The sequence below is a fragment of the Antechinus flavipes genome, chromosome 1 (assembly GCF_016432865.1).
Source record: "Antechinus flavipes isolate AdamAnt ecotype Samford, QLD, Australia chromosome 1, AdamAnt_v2, whole genome shotgun sequence".
Taxonomy (NCBI): domain Eukaryota; kingdom Metazoa; phylum Chordata; class Mammalia; order Dasyuromorphia; family Dasyuridae; genus Antechinus; species Antechinus flavipes.
In genome coordinates, this window is record NC_067398.1 from 718,546,483 (window position 1) to 718,568,097 (window position 21,615).

The window sequence follows — 21,615 nt, forward strand, 5'->3', positions numbered from 1 at the left end:
AGCAGTTTTGCTCGTGTGGTCCGAGTGATTTCCTCAGGCCTCCATCAAAACAACGCACATTTATGAAGCGCCTGCTGTGTACCGGGTGTTCTGCTAAGCACATAAGAAGCAACGGGGAGTCCCTGCCCTCCAGGGCAGGGGCATCCGGGCGAACCCCGGGCTCTCACTCGTGTCTGACTCACAGGAGGTGAGGGTGGGGGGAGGGAAGCGTCCTAGTTCAAATGAACACGGGTCCAAGTCCCGTCTGCCTCTTGTCACTCTGGGACTGTGGGCAAACGGATTCCCGCCCCGGGACCCGGTTTCCAGGCAGGACCCGGGTCTCCTCCAGTCCCCCATGGGACATCCCATGATGCTCTGAATGTTGGGGGGGGGGGTCAGGGCCCCGGGGATCCGTCCCCTCGGTGCTCTGTGCCCCCCCGACCGCCCGGGCCCCCCCTCCCCGACCCCGGCCCGGCGTGTTTTGAGCCGAGAGTGAATGAGCCGCGCTAATCCCCGTATTTGCCTTGTGCGAGGGCCGGGCCCGGCTCCCCCGTCAGCTTGGCACCTTGACTGGGAGCCGGCCCGAGCCTGGGAGTTCCCTCGCCCGCCCGGCTCTTCTCCTGACGTGTCTCGAGGCCCTCGCTCCCCGCCTTTGTCCCGACAGGCAGGTCCCGCCCGCGCTGTTGTTTTTGGGCCCCGCCGGCCCCGCCGCCGGCCAGCTGAGTGACGGGCCCGCGACGAGCCGCTGAAGAGAGGATTTCACGCGGCCCATCAACCCTCAATGCGGGGATTAGCGGGAGAATGGCTTGACAATATTGACTCGAGCGCACAATGGGAACATAATTAGGTACCTGACGTTGAGTGGAGAGGACTATCCAGCACTCACACCAATTAAAGTAATTACCCCAAATCTGCTGCTGCTACTTGGGAACAAAGCCTGCGGTTGCGCCCGCTCCTCCCCGCCCCCACCCCGCCCTCGCCTCCCGGCCCGCTGCGACTCCTCCGGGAGCCTTCCCCGCTGCCGAGCCGCGGGAGCGTCCGTCCGGCCCGGCCCGGGGGCCGCGATCGGCGCGGGGGCGGCCCCGGGGGTCCTCGCCGGCCCCGGCCCCAGGGGGCCCCGCCGAGCCGGGCAGTGCCGCAGCGCCTCATGCCCTCCCTTGCTCTCGTTGCCCATTGGCTGCCAGTCCTGGCCCAATGACAATTCTGTTTGGTTGCTTGGAAAATTAATGGCTCGTACTGGCGCCCTGGGCCCGGGCCGCAACCCGTGGGCCGGAACCGGGGGCCAGCAGGGTCGGACCGTCTGTCCTGTGGTCCAGGGGATGGAAGCCTCGTGTCCACGCCGGACCAGAGGCCTCCACTCCGGGGTTCGTGACATCTGGCAGCATCCGGGCCTGGTGGGAGGCCGAGCACTGGAGGGGAGCAGCCCCCTCCCCCACTGCCTCACTCTGGCCCCTCCAGGGGGCACTGTTTCCCCTCCCCCACTGCCTCACCCCAAAGCTCTCCAGGGGGCACTGTTCCCCTTCCCCTGCTGCCTCACCCTGAGCTCCTCCAGGGGGCACTGTTCCCCTTCCCCGCTGCCTCACCTGAGCTCCTCCAGGGGGCACTGTTCCCCTTCCCCGCTGCCTCATCTGAGCTCCTCCAGGGGGCACTGTTCCCTTTCCCCCACTGCCTCACCCTGGCCCCTCCAGGGAGCACTGTTCCCTTTCCCCCACTGCCTCACCCTGGCCCCTCCAGGTGGCACTGCTCCCCCTCCCCTGATACCTCACCCCAGGCCCCTCCAGGGGGCACTGTTCCCTTTCCCCCACTGCCTCACCCTGGCCCCTCCAGGGGTCACTGTTCCCCCTCCCCCACTGCCTCACCCTGGCCCCTCCAGGGGGCACTGTTCCCTTTCCCCCACTGCCTCACCCTGGCCCCTCCAGGGGGCACTGTTCCCCCTCCCCTGATGCCTCACCCTGGCCTCTTCCAGGGGACACTGTTCCCTTTCCCCCACTGCCTCACCCTGGCCCCTCCAGGGGGCACTGTTCCCTTTCCCCCACTGCCTCACTCTGGCCCCTCCAGGGGACACTGTTCCCTTTCCCCCACTGCCTCACCCTGGCCCCTCCAGGGGGCACTGTTCCCCCTCCCCTGATGCCTCACCCTGGCCCCTTCCAGGGGACACTGTTCCCTTTCCCCCACTGCCTCACCCTGGCCCCTCCAGGGGACACTGTTCCCTTTCCCCCACTGCCTCACCCTGGCCCCTCCAGGGGGCACTGTTCCCCCTCCCCTGATACCTCACCCCAGGCCCCTCCAGGGGGCACTGTTCCCTCTCCCCCCACAGCCTCACAGCCCAGGCCCCTCTGGGGAGCACCATCCAGATCTCGAGTGGAGCAGCCACAGCGGGGAATAAAACATCCTCTTTATTGGGGAGGGGTCGGGTCTGTCACACACACAAGAACGCCAGGGGAGCTCGGACCTGCACGGCCCCCGGGGGGGTTTCTGCACAGCTCGTCATGCTCTGGCATTCGGACACACAGGGGCCGCGGGCGTCCCTCCCGCGTGTGCACAGCACGCAGGCGGTTCCCCAGCGGAGCGCCATCCCTGGAGGAGCACACAGCAACGGGCCAGGAAGTGAGCGGGGAGGCGGGCGGGGCAGGAGCCCCCCGGCCTTCCTTCCTCTGATCGGAGAAAATGTCTTTGGCGACGCCAGCGCCGGATCCTAATTCTGCCGCGGGAACGTGCCGCGATCCTCACCGACGAGGACCCCCGGCCTGCCGGCCTCTGGAGGGCCCCGCGGCTCCGCCCGCCAGGGCCCGGAGGGCGAGTGCCGAGCGAAGGCCGTCCCACGAGGGCCGTCCCGTCCACGCTCGTCGCGGCCGACGTCTCCGCCGCCGAACAAAGCCCGGCTTCCGTTCCCACCGCCGTGGCGGACGCGAGTAGGCCGGTGACGGGACGCTCCGGGGCTGGAAAAACACTGCAAAAGAATCGGCAGGTCCTCAGTCTGGCCCTTTTTCCCAAGGCCCCCGACAAAGCGCTTGTGTCACGCTCGAGAGCCGGACGGCGTTTCCTCAGGATGTCCTCTGCTTGTGTGTCGGAGGCGATAGGGCGCTCGGCCGGGGCGGCGGGTGGGAAAGGGAGGGACAGGACCCCTTTCCCAAGCGTCCCCACGCAGGGAGCGGCGGCCAGCGGGCGGCTGTCCGGGGCCCGGGCTCCTTCCCTACACGCTGGCGGGCGGCTCGGCCGGAGGGGGCCCGGGGCGGGAGCTTATCTGCCAGACGGGGACGCACACGGAGAACCCCGCGCTTCCTGAGGAACTCTGTTCTCGCCCAAAGGCCCCCGCGGCTCACCCACCTCGCAGCGACAGGCCTGGAGGAGCCGGGGCAGAGGAGGAAGAGGGCGGAGAGGAGGGGGAGAGGGAGGAAGAGGAGGGGGGAGAAGATGGAGGAAGAAGAAGAGAGGAGGGGGGAGGGGAAGAAGAAGAGAAGGGGGGAAGAAGAGGAGGAAGGAGAGGAGGCAGAACCTGGACCCTAACCCCAAATCCCCATTCCCTACAGAAAAAGGTACCTGAGGATCTTGGAGCTGTTTGCTCCCTGAGCCCTGACCTTGCCCAGCCCAGAGAAAAGGGGTGACCCAGAAGGGTTCGGAGCCTGAGCTCGGGCTCTCGGGCCCTGGATGTACGGCCTACGGATGGGCCTAGAGGCCTCCCAGAGAGAGGTTCCCGGGCAGGTGCCGGGCCCGGGGCATCACAGGCCACGTGGAAGTGGCCACCAGAGGCGTATATGCTGGTCCCCAGCAGAGACCCCGAGGCTAGGCCCCGCACGAGCCCCCCAGCCTGGAGCCCCACACAATCTCCGCCCCCCAGCTCGGGCCCCGGGCCCTACATGAGCCCCCCTGGCCCAGGCCCCACGCGAGTACCCTTGGGCCCAGGACTCTACACAAGCCCCTCCCCCCAGCCAGCCTGGGCCCCATATGAGGCCCCCCCCAGGACCTCCCCCCGGCCCGGCCCCATGTCTCTGGGCCACGATCCCTTCAGAAGTTCCAGGGCCAGGTTGAGGAGACAAGAGGGGCCAAGGTGCCCCCCCCGCCTCCCTCCCCCCCTCCGTGCCCCGGTGGAGGGCAGTCCCACTGGGCTGTGAAACCAGGAGGGAGGGGTTGGGGGGCCCTGCGGTTGGGCGGGGGTCCCTTTGGGTCTTCCCCACCCGTGTGCTCACGGCCCTCCCAGGCTGAGCCGGCGCCACAAGTGAGGCAGCATCGCCCCCTCCTGGACAGTCTGGAGACCGGCGGGTGGGGGAGCCTGGCTCCGGCCGCAGCCCCACGGCCTCCGTCTCTAGAAGCGCCGCTTTCCCCCCCTCCCATCCCTCCCCCCAAGGCCTCTCGTGCCCCTTCTGGCTCCTCAGGCCGCCCAGACCCCCTATGGAGCCCCGCCCTTTGGGGCCCCCAGCCTCTGCTTGGGGAGGCTCCCAGGGCCTGGCCAGGGGCCGCGGGCTCTCCCACCTTGGGGGGCTTCGAGCCCGGGCCGGAGTGTGCCCGTCTGCTCCAGGGGGCGCTCTCCCTTTGGCCACGGCAGCTCGGCCAGGAAAGGGGGAGCACGGCTCGGGGGGGCTGCGTGGCTGCCCCCCAACTTGGGAGCAAGCTCTGGAGATCTCTGGGCCCGCTCAGCGGCAGGAGGCCAAGGGCCAGGAGCCGGTCTGGAGGCGGGCACTCCCGGGGGGAGATGCTGAGGGAGGACCCAGGGACAGACCCCCCCCCCCGCCCTCGCCGGGGCCCCCACTGACCTCCAGGTTCCAGGCTGCGGGCGCCCATGGGCACGGACTCCGGGGCGTGGGGGGCTCGGAGGCAGAGGAAGCTGCGGGCGCGGCGGGTCGCTGGTGCTCCGGGGCTCGTCCAGGGAGGGCGGCCTAGCCTCAGCAGCCCGTGACGGTGGCCGACAGGGCCGAGCGCTTGGTGATCCACAGCTTCACCACCTCCTCGGCGCTGGTCGGGTGGATGCCGAGCGTCTTCTTCATCTGCGAATAGGTGGCCCCGCACCTGGAGAGAGGCAGCGGGGGCTGGGGGCGGCCCTGCGGGCTGGGACCCCACGAGCCGTCCCCGGGAGGGGGCCCTCTCTGCCGAGACCCCTCGTCTCCGTGCCCCTGGTGCCCCCCCCGCTCCTGCCACGCCCGTCCCCTCCTCCCCCGGCCCCCTCCCTCCCTCTCTCCCTCAAGCCCAGACACCTGCCCGCGGTCATTGGGGGTCGCTCCGGTCCGGAGCCCCAGCAGCCGCCCTCGCCCACCCGGACACCCCTCCCCCCACTCGCCGCCTGTCTTCTGGGCCCCGGCCGGGGACAAAGCCCGGGGGCTCCCTCGGCGTTCCCGCTCCCCTGCCCCCCTCTTTCCCACAGGTTCTGCCCCTCCCTCCCGGGCCCCATTCTGCCCGGTGCCCCCAAGGGACCCCCGCCTTCCTTCCAGGTCACTGTGACCGCGACAAAACCTGCCGTGAACATTACTGGGATACCCGGAGGCCGCCCCGCCAGGGTCACAGGGCACGGGCGCTTTAAGTCGCTCTCCTCAATGACTCAAGTGTTTTCCACAAAGACGGGACCAACGCAGCCTCCCCTCAGCCCCCCAAGACCCCCCGGCAACCTGAAAAGCTGCAGGGGAAAGCGGGGGCTCCACTTCCCTTTCACAGAGGGCCCCGTTCCTCTCAGCAGGTCGGCCCCTTCTCTGCCACACTGGGGCCCCCACCCCCGGGCGTATGTCGCAGCAAGCGGCCCGGGGCCCTGCGGGTGAAAGGGCTGACAAAGGGCCCCGGCAGCCCCCGCCGCCCCCCGGGGCTCTGACCACCCGCCGGCCGCGGACGCCCTCCCGGTGGTTACTTTGGACATGAGTTCAAAACGATGACATCGCCCGGAATGTTCCCAAGGCCGCGCCCACCAATCAACAGCCCCCGAACACATGTCGCCAAGATGTGGCTCAAGGTCCGCTTCACTCAAACGTCCTGGAGCTGCGCCCCCACCCCCCGCCACGTTGGGGGCCGCCTCCCCTAACCCTCTTCTGCTTCTCATTTACACCAGTTGCTCAAGGAGTAAAAGCCCCAAACGGGGGGCGTCCGCCTGCCGGACCGCGAGGGGAAGGCCGGGGGGGGGGACGTGGCCGGGCCGGGGCGCCCCCTCCCAGACTCTGCTCCTGGGCCGGCTCCGGGCCGTGCAGAGCCTGCTGGGAGCTGGGCCCACGGGGTCCTTTGGGGAGCGCCGGGGCGGCCCGAGGCACCCGGAGCCCGCCATCTGCACGCAGTGATTGGGCGCATGTCGGAGCCGCCCGTGGTGGAGCTGCCGGGACGACCTCTGGCCTTTCTCGGTCCCCGGGACCTCCCTGCCCCCAAGGGCCCCCCCGTGCAGGGGAGGGGGAGGGGGAGACCCTTGTGTGAGGAAACCTCTGGGGGCGATCCCGCCGGTGTGAGGGAGGGAGGCCGCCCTCCTCGCTGCGACCGCAGGCCCGCCCTGCCCGGTGGAGAGCGGCGATGGGCCCTCGGGGGCCGGCCTGTCTGGGGGCAGCCTCCTTCCCCCCGGCCCGTGCCCCTGCACACGGGGACGCTGCCTCGGACGCCCCTTGTGGCCACAGGACGAGCGTTCCCGCCCGAAGCCGGGCTGGCAACGCCTCCGAAGGCCCGAGGGAACGACGGCCTCTTCCGGGACCCCCCCAAGGCAGCCACGGGGGGTAGGGGGGCACCCGAAAGGGTTTCTGGGGAGGCTGAAGAAGATTGGCTGAAGAAGAAAGCCGGGATCTTCGTGAACTAAACCTGGGGGATCTTAACAAAGACCTGAAGTATTTTTGCTGAAAATACGCCTAATACTACATAAAAGTAACATGAAACAGGGGGCTTTCCGACTGTGGCGCTGCCAAGGCCCTGCCCCGGAACCTCGGGACCGTTCAGGACGAGCCGGAGACGTTCTTTTGTACTCACTTAACTCCGAGAGCAAATCCCTGAATGACTTCGCCGGCGTTGGGGCCGATGAAGTGGAGCCCGAGGATCTGCTGCTCCCTGTCCCGCAGGCACACCATCTGGAAGCAAGCGGGCTCCGCTGAGGCCGGCCGGGGGCAGGCGCCCCCCAGGAGGCCCCGCCCAGCGCCCGCCAGCGCCCAGGGCCCTCCAAATGCCCACTGCCCAGCGCCTGCCGCCGCCCAGTGCCCTCCAAATGCCCACTGCCCAGCGCCTGCCGCCGCCCAGTGCCCTCCAAATGCCCACCGCCCACCACTGCCCAGCGCCCGCCAGCACCCAGCACCCAGGGCCCTCCAAATGCCCACCACCCAGCGCCTGCCGCCGCCCAGTGCCCTCCAAATGCTCTTTCTCAGGCCCCGCCCGGCCCTGGCACGGAAGCTCCTGGGGGGCACCGTGAGGGTCAGCATCCTGGGGCTGGAGCAGGGAGTGGCTCAGGCTGCGGCCCCTGCCCTGACCCAGCAGGCGCGGGAGGACGCCCCCAGGTGGCCCCACAGACGTCACTCACTTTGATGTAACACTGGGAAGAGTCTCTTTCGGGCACAGTGAACTCCAGCGGCCTATAGTAGGCGTGGTAAACCTGAAGGAAGAAGGCTGTGGTCAGGGCGGGGCCCGGGGGGCCTCGGGACCCTCAGGCCCCCAGCCCGGTGTGGCCCCGACCACGGCCTCCATGCGGGCGGCGAGCGGCCCCTAGAGCCCGGGAGGCGGCGCCGGCCAGTGCGGACGGCCCCAAAAGCCCCGGAGGCGGGGGCTCGCTCCCTGGCCACGAGGCCGCCTCTCACCGGAGGAAATTTGTCCTTGGCGGCGCGGCCATCATTTTTCTAGTTCTCTTCTCTGGCCCGAGGGACAAGCCCGGCCCTGCCCGTCTGAAAGCCGCCTCCCCAAGCTTTCTCTCCTGCCCGGGCTCCAGGCCCCGCTCGTCCGGGTGCCCCTCCTTATACCTCTGGTGCATCACGGCGGCTACTCCGGAGGGGCCTGACCGGGGCCCCAGCCCCCCCATTGCAGCCCCAGACGCTGCCCCCCCCGGGTCCCTCGCTGCCACGCGCATCCTCACGGCCGACCCAACGGGCTCCCAGCCCCGGCACGAACTCTGACCCCAAGCCGCCCCCCTGCCCGTCAGCTCCGTCCCACCACTCCCGGCTCGTTGACCTCCTCTGTTGCCCCCACTTTTCTCCCCAGCTTCTAGCCTCATTTCCCTGCTCTCTTATGGCGCATTCAAGCTCCCCCCAAGGCCGGGGCCGGCCAGAGCGTCAGGGGGATGGGGACAGGGGGGGGAGGGCAGATCACCTGCCCAGCCTACGGGAGCCAATGAGAGTGACAGGGAGAGCACGGAAGGAGAAGAGGGGCCAGGGGGGGGCCCCGAGAGCAGCGCGACACCTGACCTCTGTCCAGCGGGATCTCTCCGCCCCCGGTGCCGTGTCCAGAAGCCGGCCCTCCCCACGCGGATGCCCTCTGCCTTCGGGCCCGCCGGCTGCTGCGCTCTGCCCCCCCTCGGGCGGGACACTGGCAGTCTCCCCTATTTTTCCAGTCTATGCTTCGTGTCATGTCCGGCCTCGGTCTTTCGCCCAGTGGGGCCGCAGCTCCCCGGCTCCACCCCCCTCCGTGGCTCCAGCACCTCGACAGCACCGGGCCAGCGGCTCCCGCTACAGGCGGGCACAAGCTCTCCCGGAGGCCGAAGGGAAGCGTTTCCGGGGTCAGACTCTTGGGATCACGACATCATGTGAAACGGGTAAAACGTCTCCGCGAGAGTCGGGATCCAGGCGCCTTGTCCGAGTTCTGCAAACGCCGCGGCGTCCGGCGGAGCGAGCCGTGATGGCGGCCGGGAGCGGGGGACGAGGGAGGGCGGTCAGCCCCTGGGCCCGGGGACCGAGCGAGCCCGTCCTCGTCTCGGGGGAGGTCACGCTCCAGGCAACCTGGAGGGGGACGAGGCGGGGGGAGGGGGCTCCATGGGAGTCAGGGACAGTCTGAGAAGCAGAGGTGAGGAGGAGGAGCGGGGCAGGTGGGTGAGGGCACAGAGGCGAGGGGCTGCGGGGGCGCCGAGAAGGGCCTGAACCGGGCGGTGTCGGAGCGCGGAGGACGGGGCACGGCCCTCAGAGAAGTGAAAGGACAATCGGGGGGACTGCACAGGCCTGCACCCCCAGAGTCCTGGAGCAGCGGCAGTTAGGAGGAGGAGGAGTAAACGGTACTAGAAGTAGCTAGTAGTAGTAGCAGTAATAGTTAGCAGTACTAATTAGTAGTAGTAGCAGTACTAGTTAGTAGTACTAATTAGTAGTAGTAGCAGTACTAGTTAGCAGTAGCTAGCAGCAGCCCCCGCAGGAGCAGGGCAGGGGAAGCCGTGTGCTGCTCGGGGCAGCGGCCGCCTCCAGGAGCTCCCAGGGTGCAGACCGGGGTCTGACGGCCTCCCGCGCCTCGTCCCCGGGAAGTCTCCCCAGTAAATCTCACACGGGGCTTCGCCCGCTCGGCCTTTGCTGGCTTTTCACCGACCCACGAGCGGCGCCACGACCGCCAGGACCCTTAAGCCCGCCCGCCTCAGACCCCGAGCCAGCCTGGCCGCGCCCTTAGAGGCCCGAGCGCCGGGTTTCCGAGGGGACGGCCCTGCACTGACAGAAGGACGGTCGGGGAAGCAGCCGCCAGACGGTCCCTTGCCAACCTCCCGCCGCGTTCTGGACGGCGCCCCCTGGGCCGCTCTCTCCGCCAGTGGCTCTCGGCCCCTTCTGGATGCCGCCCGACCGTCCGTCTGAGGAACCGCGCGAGAATCCTGGCGCCGATGGGAGCCGTGACCTCTGGCCTCGCCCAGTCCTCCAGGCCCCCCCCCCCCCCCGGGGCCGCGCGCTCCCTAGGACTTTGCTCACCCACTAGGGCCCGGGCTCCCCCCCTCCCCCTCCCCCGGTCTGAGGGTCCCGTGGCCGCGTCTCTCCTGGGCAGGACGTCCTCCCCGTCCCTTGCTGGTTTTGCCTTCCCCAACCCGGGGGGGGGGGGGTCTCCTGGGGCTCTCCTCTAACACAGATTCTTCCTGGAGAACTTTTTATTCCGATCACGACGGCGCCGTGAGCTGGACGTGGGCCGCGCCTCGCGCCAATGTGGGCGTTCTCGGCTCCTCGCCACGGTGAGTCCCGTCCCTCCCTGTCTCCCGCCCACCGGCTCCGTCCCCCTCCTTCCTCCAGCCCCGACCTCTGCTGCCGCCTCCCAGAGACACGAAGGCCCTCGGGGCCCGTCAGAGAAGTGGGAGACAAAGGGATCCTGAGTGGGGGTGGGCAGGGGAGCCCCCACTGCTGGGCCCCCGCCGCGCCCGGGGGTCAGGAAGGGCTTGGACCCGGTGCTCCTGGCCGACGCCGGTGCCCGGTCCCCTCCCCCCAGGCGCTTCGAGGGCCCCGGGCCAGGCACCGCCCCCCCAGCCATGGACCCCCGGAGAGCCGTCCCACGTGCAGCCCCCCCCCGGAAACCCCCAAAGCTGGGCCAGGGCCGAGCGGAGACGTGGGGGAGGGGGCCCTGGGGCGCAGCCATTAGCAATTAGTCGAGCCCCAGAGAACACGGTTCGGCCGCCAACCGTCAGCAAAGGAAAACAAACAAAAGCCCGTGTGGCCCCGGCCGGACACTAACCAATGTCCCGAGGGGGATCAAAGCGGGACCAAAGCGGCCGCGAGGGAGCGCCGGCTTCAGGACCCCGGCCATAGAGGGGCCCAGCACAAATCCCCAACCCTGGCTCGGCCACCCGGGGACCTCCCGGAGCCTCGGTCTCTTCCTCTGGAAAGTGAGGGGTCTGTGTCCACAAGGCCCATCCCAAGTCCGGCTCAAGTCTGAGGCCGCGGCTTCCGAGGGGAGAAATCTCCACGTTTAAATAACAGTCCTCGGCCAGAAGCGGTCTGAGGTTTGTCGCAGTGGCCGGTCAGGACACAGGGAAGTCCTGGGGGGGCCCGAGAGCCCTGCGGAGACCCCCCCCATGTTGGAGCCTCGATAGTGCCGGAACCTGACACGGGCTCCCCGGGACGAGATGGGGAGGCCCGGAGAAAAGGACGCAGAGGTCTGGGGGGACCCAAGCCGTCTGAGGCACCGGTGGGATACAAGCGCCTCCTGCTGTTCTGAGGGAGCCGCCGAGCCCCCGGCCTGGGCAGGAGGGGCCGCCCCGTCTCCACGCCGGACCCCAGCGGGGCGGCTCCCCCCACCAGTGACCACGGGCTGGGAGGAGCCGCTCGCCGCGCCCACGGATCCACGCTCCCTCACGTGGGAAGCCGGATGGCCACGCCAGGCCTGCCCTCTGCGCCGTTTCCTAGGCGGGCACTCGGAGCGGCGCAAGAGGGGGCAGGGCCTCCGTCCCGGGACTCGTGCCCACCCCGGGCTCGGCCAAGGCCGTCCGCCTCTGGGATAAATGCGGCCGATCCCCCGAAAGGCTGGGCCGGGGCTCCCGAGTCTCAGAAGGGTGAAAGGGCGCCCCCTCACTTTCCCCTGGGGCCCCACTGGCATGGGGGGCAACACTGAGGGTAACGGGGACGCCTCAGAAACGCCGCGCTCCCTGGAAAGCTGCCAGTTTGGACGACGGGCCATAGTCTGGGACCCCCGGCCTGTGGGAAAGCCAAGGACAGAGGGCCCTCACCGCTGGGCCCGGGCCTGAGCCCCCTGCCCTGGCACGAGCTGCGGCCTCCCACCCTCCCCTCCCCCAGGGCTCACTCAGGCTGGCGCTGCCCCTACCTCGATGCCGTCCTTCCCGTGGCGTTTTTCCGCCTCCTCCTCTGACAATCCCACACAACCGTATTCCAGGGGCGTGAAGACCGTCGTGGGCACCTGAGGGGGTAACGGGGCGGGCGTTACTCCAGGCGCGGGCACGGTGGGCCGGCGTCGGGCCCTGACTGGCTGACGAGGCACAAGGCTGCCCCCCCCCCCCCCGAGCCGCAGTGCGCACCCTCCCCCACGCTTCTGCCCGGGAACCGCCCCACGCCCACCAGGCCCGTAAGGGAAGGGGACGCTCACGTTGTCGTAGTCCATGAGCTCGGAGGACCGCCCGAACAGGCGCCGCGCCAGCAGCTTCCCCGCCATTATGGCCGTGGGTGTCAGCTCGGGACGTCCCTGAACGAGAGGTCACGGAGAAGATGCAGCCGGAAGCCCCCCCGGACCCCCCGGAGCTCTCCCCCGGGTCCCGGGTTCAGAGGCCACCCCTGCCCCGCGGGCATCCTTGGGGGTGAGGAGCCAGGGCTCCCTTTGGCACCGGTGGGAGGAGGGAGAGTGGAAGGAGAGGGGGTGGCTGGCAGGCCGGGGAGGAGCCCAGACAGCTGGCGAGCCCACGCCCCCCCGTCCCCTCCCCCAAAAGGGCCTGGGCCACAGTGAGGACGGGCACAGGCGGGCGGCTGCCCAGGCCCGGGGGAGGCCCGGGAGCCCACTGCAGCCCTGGGGCGTCGGGCAGGTTATGGAACATCCCGGACGAGATCCCGGCCAGAGTGTCCAAGGCCTCGGGCTCAGTGCTCGGCCCACAGAGGGGGAGCCCCGGGACCTCAGGGCTGCTGCCGATCTCCCTCCTCTCCCTCCTTCCCTCCTCCACAGGGACCAGTGCTCCCGGGCAGGGCCCCAGACGGCGACTTTTAGAGCCGGCAGCCTTTCCCATCCAAGCCTGGGCCCCTCCTTCCCGGCGGCCGGCGGGGACCCACGTGGAGTTGGGGACAAAGTGCCCTCCCCCGCCCGGGTCGGGCGCACCTCACTGACGTCCCCGATGGCGAAGATGTGGCCGACCGAGGTCTCGTCGTTGGCGTTCACCAGGATCTTCTGGGAGTCCGGGTGAAGCTTCACTCCGACCTTCTCCAGGTTCAGGCCCCTGGTTTCCGGGACGCGACCTTAGGAAGCCAAAGAGAAGCCTCAGAATTCTGGGCGGTTGTGAGCCCGAGCCCCTCTCCCCTGAGGCGCCGCCACGGGCTGCTCACAGACAACTCACAGACAACCCCGCCCTTCCTCCTGGGAGCGGAAACAGGAACTAAAGTGAGGGATGGAGGGGAAAAAGCTCGTGCTCGGGCCTGGAGCCCCCGGAGCCGGCGGGGGGCGTCCCGACGCTGGGCCCGCCCGGCCGCTCCCCGGCCCCGATCAGCCGCCCCTCGGGCCCCCGGGAGAGCCGAGTATGGAGCTTCTGGAACCAGGCGGCTCAGCCACGGCTTCTCGGGGGAGGGGCCGGGGAGCGTGTGGATGTTCGGTCGTTCCCCGACCCCTCCAGGGTTTTCTCGGCAGAGACCCGAGGCGTTCGCCTTCTGCCGTTTCCTTCTCCAGCTCATTTTACAGAAGAGGAAACTGGGAGACCCGGGGGGTTAACTGACTCGTCCAGGGTCACACAGCTAGGAAGAGTCTCCGTCTCTGAACTCGGGAGACCAGCTTTCCTGCCTCCAAGCCCAGCGTCCCCGGGCCACCAACGGCAGAAGTGGCTGTAAAATTGGATTCAGAATAAAAAATAAAAGGCAGCAGAATTCCGCACTACAAGCATTTATTGAGCACCAACTGTGTGCCGGGTGCTGTGAGATGCGCTAGTTGTAGAGGGGCAGATAAAGCCCGAGTTTGGGCTCACAAAGCACCGAGCCCGGCCCCGGCGGGCACGTCTCCGAGGTGTCCACAAACACTTTGTGGATGCTTGGCTCTCACTTGGTTCCTCTGTTTGGATAAGGAAACTGAGGCTGGGGGGGGGGGGCCGATGCTACGAAGAGCCTGGCCTGGGGTCCTCCTGGCACTCGGGCTTAGCCACGTTTAAAGCCGGCGCCACGTTCTGTGGTCAGACAGCGGGGCCCTCGCCCGTCACCGCGCTCCCGGGGGGAGAATGAGCCGGGAGGGAGCCAATCATCTGCTCCAGCCCCGTGTAAATGAGGAAGTGGCTGGTCCAGGGGCCGCAGGCTGGGATCTGAGTCTCATGAAATCAAAGAAAGTCCCGGTCCCGGGGTCAAGTCTGCTCCGACTCCTTATCAGTTAGATGGCAGACATCTCTCTCTCTCTGTCTCTGTCTCTCTCTGTTTCTCTCTCTCTCCATCTCTGTCTCTCTCTATCTCTGTCTGTCTCTCTCCATCTCTGTCTCTGTCTCTCTCCATCTCTGTCTCTATCTCTGTCTCTCTCCATCTCTGTCTCTATCTCTGTCTCTATCTGTCTGTCTCTCTCCATCTCTGTCTCTGTCTCTCTCCACCTGTCTCTATCTCTGCCTGTCTCTCCATCTCTGTCTCTGTCTCTCCATCTCTGTCTCTGTCTCTCTCTATCTCTGTCTCTGTCTCTCTCCATCTCTGTCTCTGTCTCTCTCCATCTCTGTCTCTCTCCGTCTCTATCTCTCTCTCTCCATCTCTGTATCTATCTCTGTCTCTGTCTCTCTCTGTCTCTGCATCTCTGTCTCTGTCTCTCTCCATCTCTGTCTCTCTCTGTCTCTGTCTCTCTCTATCTCTGTCTCTCCATCTCTGTCTCTGTCTCTCTCCATCTCTGTCTCTCTCCGTCTCTCTCTCTCTCTCTTTTTCCCTATGGAGGGGATGGAGAAAAAATAGATTCCTATTATGTGAGAAAAATAAGAATAAGACGACGCACTTCACTATCAGCAAAGGGAGGAGTGGAGGGTGACGGCGCCGGGGGCAACGTGGAGTCCCGGCGTGAGGGCCGCGCAGCCCGGCACAAGCAGCCTGGGGAGAGAAAGATTGAAGGAACAGCTGGGAGGGCAGGAAGCCGGTCCACACTCACTTGAACCGTCCAAGTGCCAGGAACAAACACAACCACGGAGATGCGGGTAAATCGGACAGATCCGGGGCCAGGAGGGGCCTTAGGAGCCGCCGCTCTCCCAGACATCCCAAAGCCTTTGAAGAGAGGCCGGCCGCCTCCCCAAGAGCCGGGGCCGGCGTCAGCTTCGGCGGGGCATCCTGCAGGCGCCCTGAGCGAGGGCCCCCTCCCGGGGACGTCTCCTCGCCGACTCACGTCCGTCACGACGGGCCCGGCCTCCAACTGAATCGTAATCGGGCGATTCCCTCCCCGAGATCTGCACTTTGTAATTTCTCTGGACTGTCTTCCCTACGAAACGGAACGTGGGATCACAACTACACGGACGTCTGGAACTGAGTCGGGGGCCCGGCCGGGCCTGGGAAGCTCAGAGCAGCCTGACTGTGTCCCTGCCTCCCCGGGAGCACAGGATGATGGGCCCAGGAGGCAGCCCCGGGCTAGAGCCACAAGACCTGAACTAAAACCTGACCGCAGCACTGGCAAGTCACTTACTGCCGTTTGCCTCAGTTTCCTCATCTGTCAAACTGAGAGGAAGAAGGAAACCTCAGCCCCCAAATGGGGTCCTGCAGAGGCAGAAACAGCTGAAGACGAGTGAAAAATTGAGAAGATGGAAAGAGGGGGGATGCGGCAGCTCTCGCGGGGCCCGGGACTTCTGCCCCGTGAGAAAAATGGAGGCCTCTGATGTCCAAGGAACAGAAGGGACAAGAGAAGCAGCTTCTCCCCGAGGCTCGTTCTGGCTCAGCAGGGAGGCAGCTTGGGGTGTGGAGGGCTGGGCGGGAAGCTCTTATGGCGGTGGGGTGGCCACAGGCAGAGCGCTTTCCCAGTGCGGGCCCCAGTTTCCCTTTCTGTTATAAGGGAGGCCGGTGGCCGGGCCCCAGTTTCTCTCCTGTTGGGGGCTGGCTTGGCTCCTGGGAGCCGCATCTTCCCGTCTCGGGCCCGGGCGGCTCTCCTTCTGCCCGCACGCCTCGCCGGTGCGCCAGCCCCCTCCGCAGGCTTGATGCTGGGGCTGGGGAGGGGGGCTGTCCGGGGGTCGGCTGACCCTTGATGTGGGCCCGGCGAGGAGCCGCAGAGAAGGGCCCGCGCGCACTCTGCCTCCAGGGACACCCGACCGCCGCGCCGCTCCCGCTCCCGGCTTTGGCGCTAAGGCTGCAGACCCCCACGCTGCCCAGCCTCTGACGCAGACAGATCGGCAGCGTGAGCTCCCCCGCCTCCCAGGAAGCCGCAGAGAAAACTGGCAAGGACGTCCGTCTTTCTTCGTGTCCCCGTGGCTCAGCAGAGAGCCGGGTACCGCGGGCACTTCGTAAGCGTGTGCTTCCATTTGGGATCCGAATCCCATAGTCTCACAGCCAGAAGCACCCTCAGGACCGGGAGGTGCGGGGCCCGGGCTGCCCATCCAGAACACGGGGCGTCCCTGAGGGAGTCACGTGAATGCGGACTTAAACGGCGACTTCAAGCGGGCGCCGCTGACCAGACTCACAGCTTGGGCGCCCCATCCCACCTTCCCCAAAGGGCAAACCGCTTGAGGCCCTCTGCAGGCCCTGGTGGGAAGGCGGGAGCCAGGCCTCCAAGGATGGGCCCAGGCAGAGGCAGGGCCCGGAGCAGCCCTCGAGGCGAGGTCTCTGCACCAAGAAGGCGCTTCCGGCTTCCCAAGGCGTTTCCCATCGATCTCGCGGCCTCCTCCTTCCCGAGCTCCCTGCAGAGGTGACGCTGTTCCCCACCGGCTCCCCCCGAGCTGTCCCACCCCAACCTCCCTCTGCCTCCGACACCGCTGACCACTCCTCTGTCCACCCTGTGGCCCCAAGGTCTGCCCTGGACCCTCTTTGCCCTCTCTCGCCAACCACCTCCACGGCCTCCATCGCCGGCTACTGAGACAAATCCTGCTGCTCCGGGGACTTTCCTTCTGCTCCTGACTTCTGTGAGCGTGGGCAGCCACTAGGGTTATGAGTGGAGCAGTGGGGAGCAACCCCATGGTAACTCTTCTTCCCCAATTCCCAACTGTTTCCCAGAAAAGCTCAGTGCAATTCACGAATGCACCTGTATTTCCACAGCCCTTCCCTGACCGCTTCCATCTGTCATCGTCCTTGGCAAGAGGAATGAGGGGAGAAAGCATTTATACACCACCTACTGTGTGCCGTGCTAAGTGCTTTATAATCACCTCATGTACGAAGGGCTGTTACTATCCCCATTTTACAGCAAAGGTAAACAGAGACGGCATTCGTTTGCCCCATGTCACCGAGCTGGCATCTGAGACTGGCAGCCCAATGCTCTAACCACTGGACCACCAGCTGCCACCTTAAAATAATTCTGAACTGCCATCTCATGCCCTTCGATCTGAAATTTCCCCATCAGTGATTGAAGCAGTTACAAAATTGGTTTTGGGTCATTTGTCCAAGATTTCTGGAAAATGACTCCTATCCCTATTTCCTGGGGGGCGGCTCTTGTTCCTACAGTTTTTCGTCCCCTCTAGATGTTGGTCGTCTAATTTTTGTCAAAGGTTTTCGATTCTATTCCTTTTCTTCTCCTTTTAGTTGCACTGATTTTGTTTATACCCAAATTACTTTGAGTGTGAGAATGCCTCGGATCCCACGGTGTTTGGTCACAGAGTTTCAGTTTAAAACGGCCCGGCTCGTCTCCCCGGCATCCGCCCACACGTACGTGCTCGTACGTGTGACGTATCCACGCGGCCCGGGAGGCGGCGAGAATTCTGCGGCGAAACGGGGCGGCGACCGAGGCCAGGGCCCGTCTCTTCTCCCGAATCCTCCAGAATGCGTTGCGAGCAGGACTTCAACGGTCGTTGAATTGAATTATGGATGGTACAGAGAGAACAGCTGGTCCCAAATGTGGTAACAATTCCAAACCCGACACCCCCGTGTACCTCGGGCCACTTCAGTGCAGAGAATTAGGCGAGATTAACCTTGGAATCGATAAGGGGTCTTGCTGGAGCTTTCACAGTTCAAAGGTTAAGAAACTCACTAGCCGCCGAGGTCCCCGAAGGGGAGTTTGGGTTCCGCCCCTCCCCAAAGGGCCGGGCAGGGTTACGTCCCCGGGATCCCGGGCGGGAGGCGCGCCACATATGGAACATGTCAAAGTGAAGGCGCTTTTCTGCTCGCTAATTCAGCCTGAAGGGGTTCTACGGCCTGCAGGAGACGGGCTCTAAGTGTCCGGGCACATTAACCCTTTGTAGATGCTTCCTGGTGCCCAGAGATGGTGGGGATGGGGCGGGCTGGAGGGCCCCTCCTCCCCCCGCTGCCAGACAGCTTCCCAGGGTTCCAAAGGGCTTAGGTCTAATTCCTCCAGCCAGGAAAGGTGGTTTGATTTCAAAGGCATACTTCTCATAGCTCCCCCCGGGGGAAGTGCAAACAACAGGGGGCACGGGATGAGCTCGGGGGCTCGCAGACCTCCTCCTTCCTGCGTCTCCATCTGGGAGACGAAGCCCCCGTGTGAAAGGCTGGGCCCTAAGCCTCCAGCTGCTCGTTCGCAGCCCCAAGTCAAAACAGGGAGGCCGAGTCAAGCGGGGCTGCCCGTCCCCTCCGCGGGCTTGGCGGTCTGCTGGCTGCGGGGCCCGGAGGCCCAGGGTTCAGTCCACCCGCAGCAGGATTGCTCAAACTGAAAAAAAACCCATCGCTCTAGGGCAGGGGTCCTCAAACTTTTTAAATAGGGGCCAGTTTACTGTCCCTCAGACTGTTGGAGGCCAGACTAGAGTAAAAACAAAAACTTTGTTTTGTGGGCCTTTAAATAAAGAAACTTCATAGCCCTGGGGGAGGGGGATAAACATCCTCAGCTGCCGCATCTGGCCCATGGCCCTACGTTGAGGACGCCTGCTCTAGGGAGTGACCCGGGAGAAAGCTTCTCTCTCAGTCCTGGGGGAGACCACTGGGTCCAACCTCCTCGAATGGGAGCTGAGATGATGGAGGCCCGGTGAGGGGATGGGCCTTGTCCAGAACTCCTAGAGTCAGGGGGTGGGGGGGTGGGAGGTGGGGGGTCCAGCTCATTCTGACAACCAAGCTGACTCCTCCTTGGCCCGGGCACCCACCTCCTTGCACTAGGATCTCTCAAACTCAGCCCTGAGCTGTCCCTCGGGGAGCTCGGTCAGCGCCAGGAAGGACGAGGGTCCCAGGGGAACGCGTGAGGGCTGCCCAGCAGGCCCGGGGATCGTAACCGTCCACCTCACACCCCAACTACACACACAGGGAGGAAAAAAGGCTTTTTTTAGTGCCGTCTAGGGGACCGTCCATCGGCTGGGACCGATGTGGGCCCGTGGAGCGGCAGGGCTGACCTCCCTCAGCCAGAGGTAGGGGCTGTGGCTTGTCCTTCGTTCTCAAAGGGGACCAAGACAGCAGGGAGGGGCTGCCGTGACAGGCAAGTGAGGGGGAGGGTCACCGGGCAGTGAGGCCATCTGGGTCCAGAGCCAGACACAGATCCGGAGGACTGGAGGACGGTCCCAGAGACACCTTGGCTTTGTGAAGTCTCCAAAGGAGCGACATAAGTGGTGGCGCAATGAAGAGAGCGCTGGGCCCGGAGTTAGGAAACCCTTTACCAGCTTGGGGACGCCGGGCAAGTCAAAAATGGGGGCGCTGTGAGCTCAACGCGAGTAGTTATAAAGCACTTAGCACACGGCCCCGCTGCTTCCTAAACACTTTCTTCCTTCCCTGTCTTCCTCCTCCCTCCTTCATTCACTCCCCTCTTCCTCCTCCTTCCTTTCTTTTCTCTTGTTTTCTTCCCCCCCCCTCCTTTTTTCCCTGCTTCCTCCCTGTCTTCCTTCCTTTTTTGTTGGAATCTTTACAAACTGTTAAGTCATCAGAGTTGAGAGAGACAATAATTATCTAATTTAGCCCGGTTCCGTATCACTGATCTGATCCTACAAGATGTTTGGGCCAAAACCTGAAACAAGGCACTAAGTAGAACTAATTGATACAGTGCTTGTGTTCACACCTTTACTCATTGGAGTTCACACATTTGGGAGATTTCAGGGTTTAGTATGAGATACCTCCCTTGAAGCTCTTAGGGCCAGAGAGCACTATGGGAGAAAACCCATAATCCCATTCTCTGATATCTAAGAAGAAAGCAGAGGCCCAGTGAAGGGGAGTGCAGCTGAATGGGAGGCTCAAGAAAGCAGAGGCAGAAGCAAAGGACAAAGCTGCAAGAGCTCTTGGAACCGAGCACAGAGATAGGCCTCTAAGCTAACTGGGCTGTATTGGAGGCAATAAAAGACCTGAACTTTTAGCAGCCAGCTGCGTTTTGAGGTGATTAGTACTTTCAACTGCAACCAAGGCTGCCTCCAGAAAACCTCCCCGAGAAACCTGCTTTCACCCAGAGAGAACCATCCTTATATTTTAAAGAAAAAAATCACCACACTTTTCCCCTTCTTCTTTCTATTCTTTCTTCCCTCTCTCTTCTCTTCCTTTCTTCCTTCTCTCTCTCACTCCTTTCCTTGTTTCTTTCCTTTTTCCTTCCTTTTCTCCCTCTTTTCTTTCCTTCCCTCCTTCCCTTCCACCCCCACTCTTTCCCCTTCCCTCCTCCAGTTGCCCACTTCAGGAGCTGTTCCGGGGCTGGGACCCAGCCAGGGCTCGGGGACCTCCAGTGGGCCACGTGCCAGCAGCCCAGGACATCTGCTGGCCCCGATCTGGGCCAGGAAGTCCCCAGGATGCGCCGCCTGTGGCGGCAGCTGATGTCCCCCCCCCCGCTGCGGGAGGGATTCCAGAGGCTCCAGTTTCTGTTTCCTGCAGGCCCAGTGACTTCATGGCCTGAGAGTCTCTTTGGGGGACGTCCCTAACCCAGGTGGGAGTCACGGCTCCTGAGCTACGAGCCCGGTACACGGGCGAGGTCACGGCAGCTGGGCTGCGTGCCCTCTCTGATTCAGCCTGCAGACCCCCTGACACTCCTCAGCTGGCCCCCTGCCCCCTTCAGAACTCCCAGGAGCGGTTCCTGGACAAAGCACAGACCCCCCACCCCCGGCTGGGTTTTGGGCTCAGCCTTTCACATCCTCGGGGCTACTCTCGGAGCCCCTTTGGCCAGTGCTGTACCTTGCCTTGGAGGGGGCCTTCCTCCTTCCTCCCCCTGCCCCAGAACTCCATTAGAAAAGGGAAGAGATGCTCCTGGAGCTCAGAACAGATCCCTGCTGGCCAGTCCAGAAAAGTCTCAGTAAGAATTCACCCCGACTACCTGGGAACATCAGGGAAAGAAGGGGAGCCCCGGCTTTCTCTCCATATTGCTCCACATTTTTCTGCATGTTGCCTCCCCCTAAATGGGGGTGAGGCAAGAAAGGAAGGGAACAAGCATTAATTAAGCACCTCCTGTGTGCCAGGAACTAGATGAATAGCATCTCATCTATCCTCACAATAATCTTGGGGAGGGAGATGCAGTGATCAGCCCCATTTTACAGATGAGGAAACTGAGGCAACCAGCGGTGGCGTGATTTGCACAGCCTCGCTCTGCTAGGAGGCGCTGGAGGCTGGACTCGACCTCTGGCCTTGCTGGCTCCAGAACCGGCGCTCTGGCCCGTTGCCCCTTGGAGAGGAAGCTCCCCATTAGTGGCGCCATTTTTGCCTTTGTCTTTCTATCCCAGCAGCCAGTGGGGGCTGGTGTTCTCAGGATGGGGGGGGGCAAGCCCACACAGCAAATGACCAGAGGCCCTTAACCCGTGGAGAAGCTGGGGGGCCCCCATCCTCCGTCCATTAGTCTTTCAGTTCGAATTTCCCTCCATCAAGCCTGTGTCTAATGGTGTATCTCTGTCCTTGAGATGCATTCAAATTACAGCAGAAAACCTGATTAAATGCCACAGGGGTTGAGGGGGAGGAAAAAGGCGAAGGCCCCTCCAGGCTGACGAGCAGCTGCTTCTGATCTCCATGGGGGTTCTGCACCAGCTGGGGGCCGTCAGCGGCGAGGCGGCGGCCTGCAAAGGGAGGTGCGGAAGGGAAGCTGCCCCGGGGAGCTGCCAGAGGAGCCCCTCAGCTGCTGACCCGCGGGGCGCCCGCTCGG

General features: G+C 64.9%; 2 protein-coding genes across 5 annotated transcripts in view; one reads left to right on the forward strand and one right to left on the reverse strand.

The window, feature by feature from the left end:
* Positions 1 to 2,357: 2,357 nt before the first annotated feature.
* The window catches only part of TXNRD2 (thioredoxin reductase 2), a 60,873-nt gene continuing 41,615 nt past the window's right edge, over positions 2,358 to 21,615 (reverse strand). For all 4 annotated transcript variants that reach the window (XM_051973216.1, XM_051973215.1, XM_051973218.1 and 1 more), the window contains exons 12-18: positions 12,613 to 12,749; positions 11,896 to 11,991; positions 11,617 to 11,709; positions 7,439 to 7,510; positions 6,898 to 6,995; positions 4,731 to 4,983; positions 2,358 to 2,929 (exon numbers count right to left, since the gene is read on the reverse strand). In XM_051973216.1, the coding sequence (XP_051829176.1) occupies positions 4,860 to 4,983; positions 6,898 to 6,995; positions 7,439 to 7,510; positions 11,617 to 11,709; positions 11,896 to 11,991; positions 12,613 to 12,749 (620 nt within the window). In that variant the 3' untranslated portion in view covers positions 2,358 to 2,929; positions 4,731 to 4,859. The remainder of the gene's footprint in view (positions 2,930 to 4,730; positions 4,984 to 6,897; positions 6,996 to 7,438; positions 7,511 to 11,616; positions 11,710 to 11,895; positions 11,992 to 12,612; positions 12,750 to 21,615) is intronic.
* LOC127548784 (proline-rich protein 2-like) lies at positions 2,647 to 4,857 on the forward strand. Its single transcript, XM_051976362.1, has 3 exons — positions 2,647 to 2,891; positions 3,128 to 3,319; positions 4,353 to 4,857. The coding sequence occupies exons 1-3, from the start codon at positions 2,647 to 2,649 to the stop codon at positions 4,855 to 4,857; spliced, it is 942 nt and encodes a 313-aa protein (XP_051832322.1).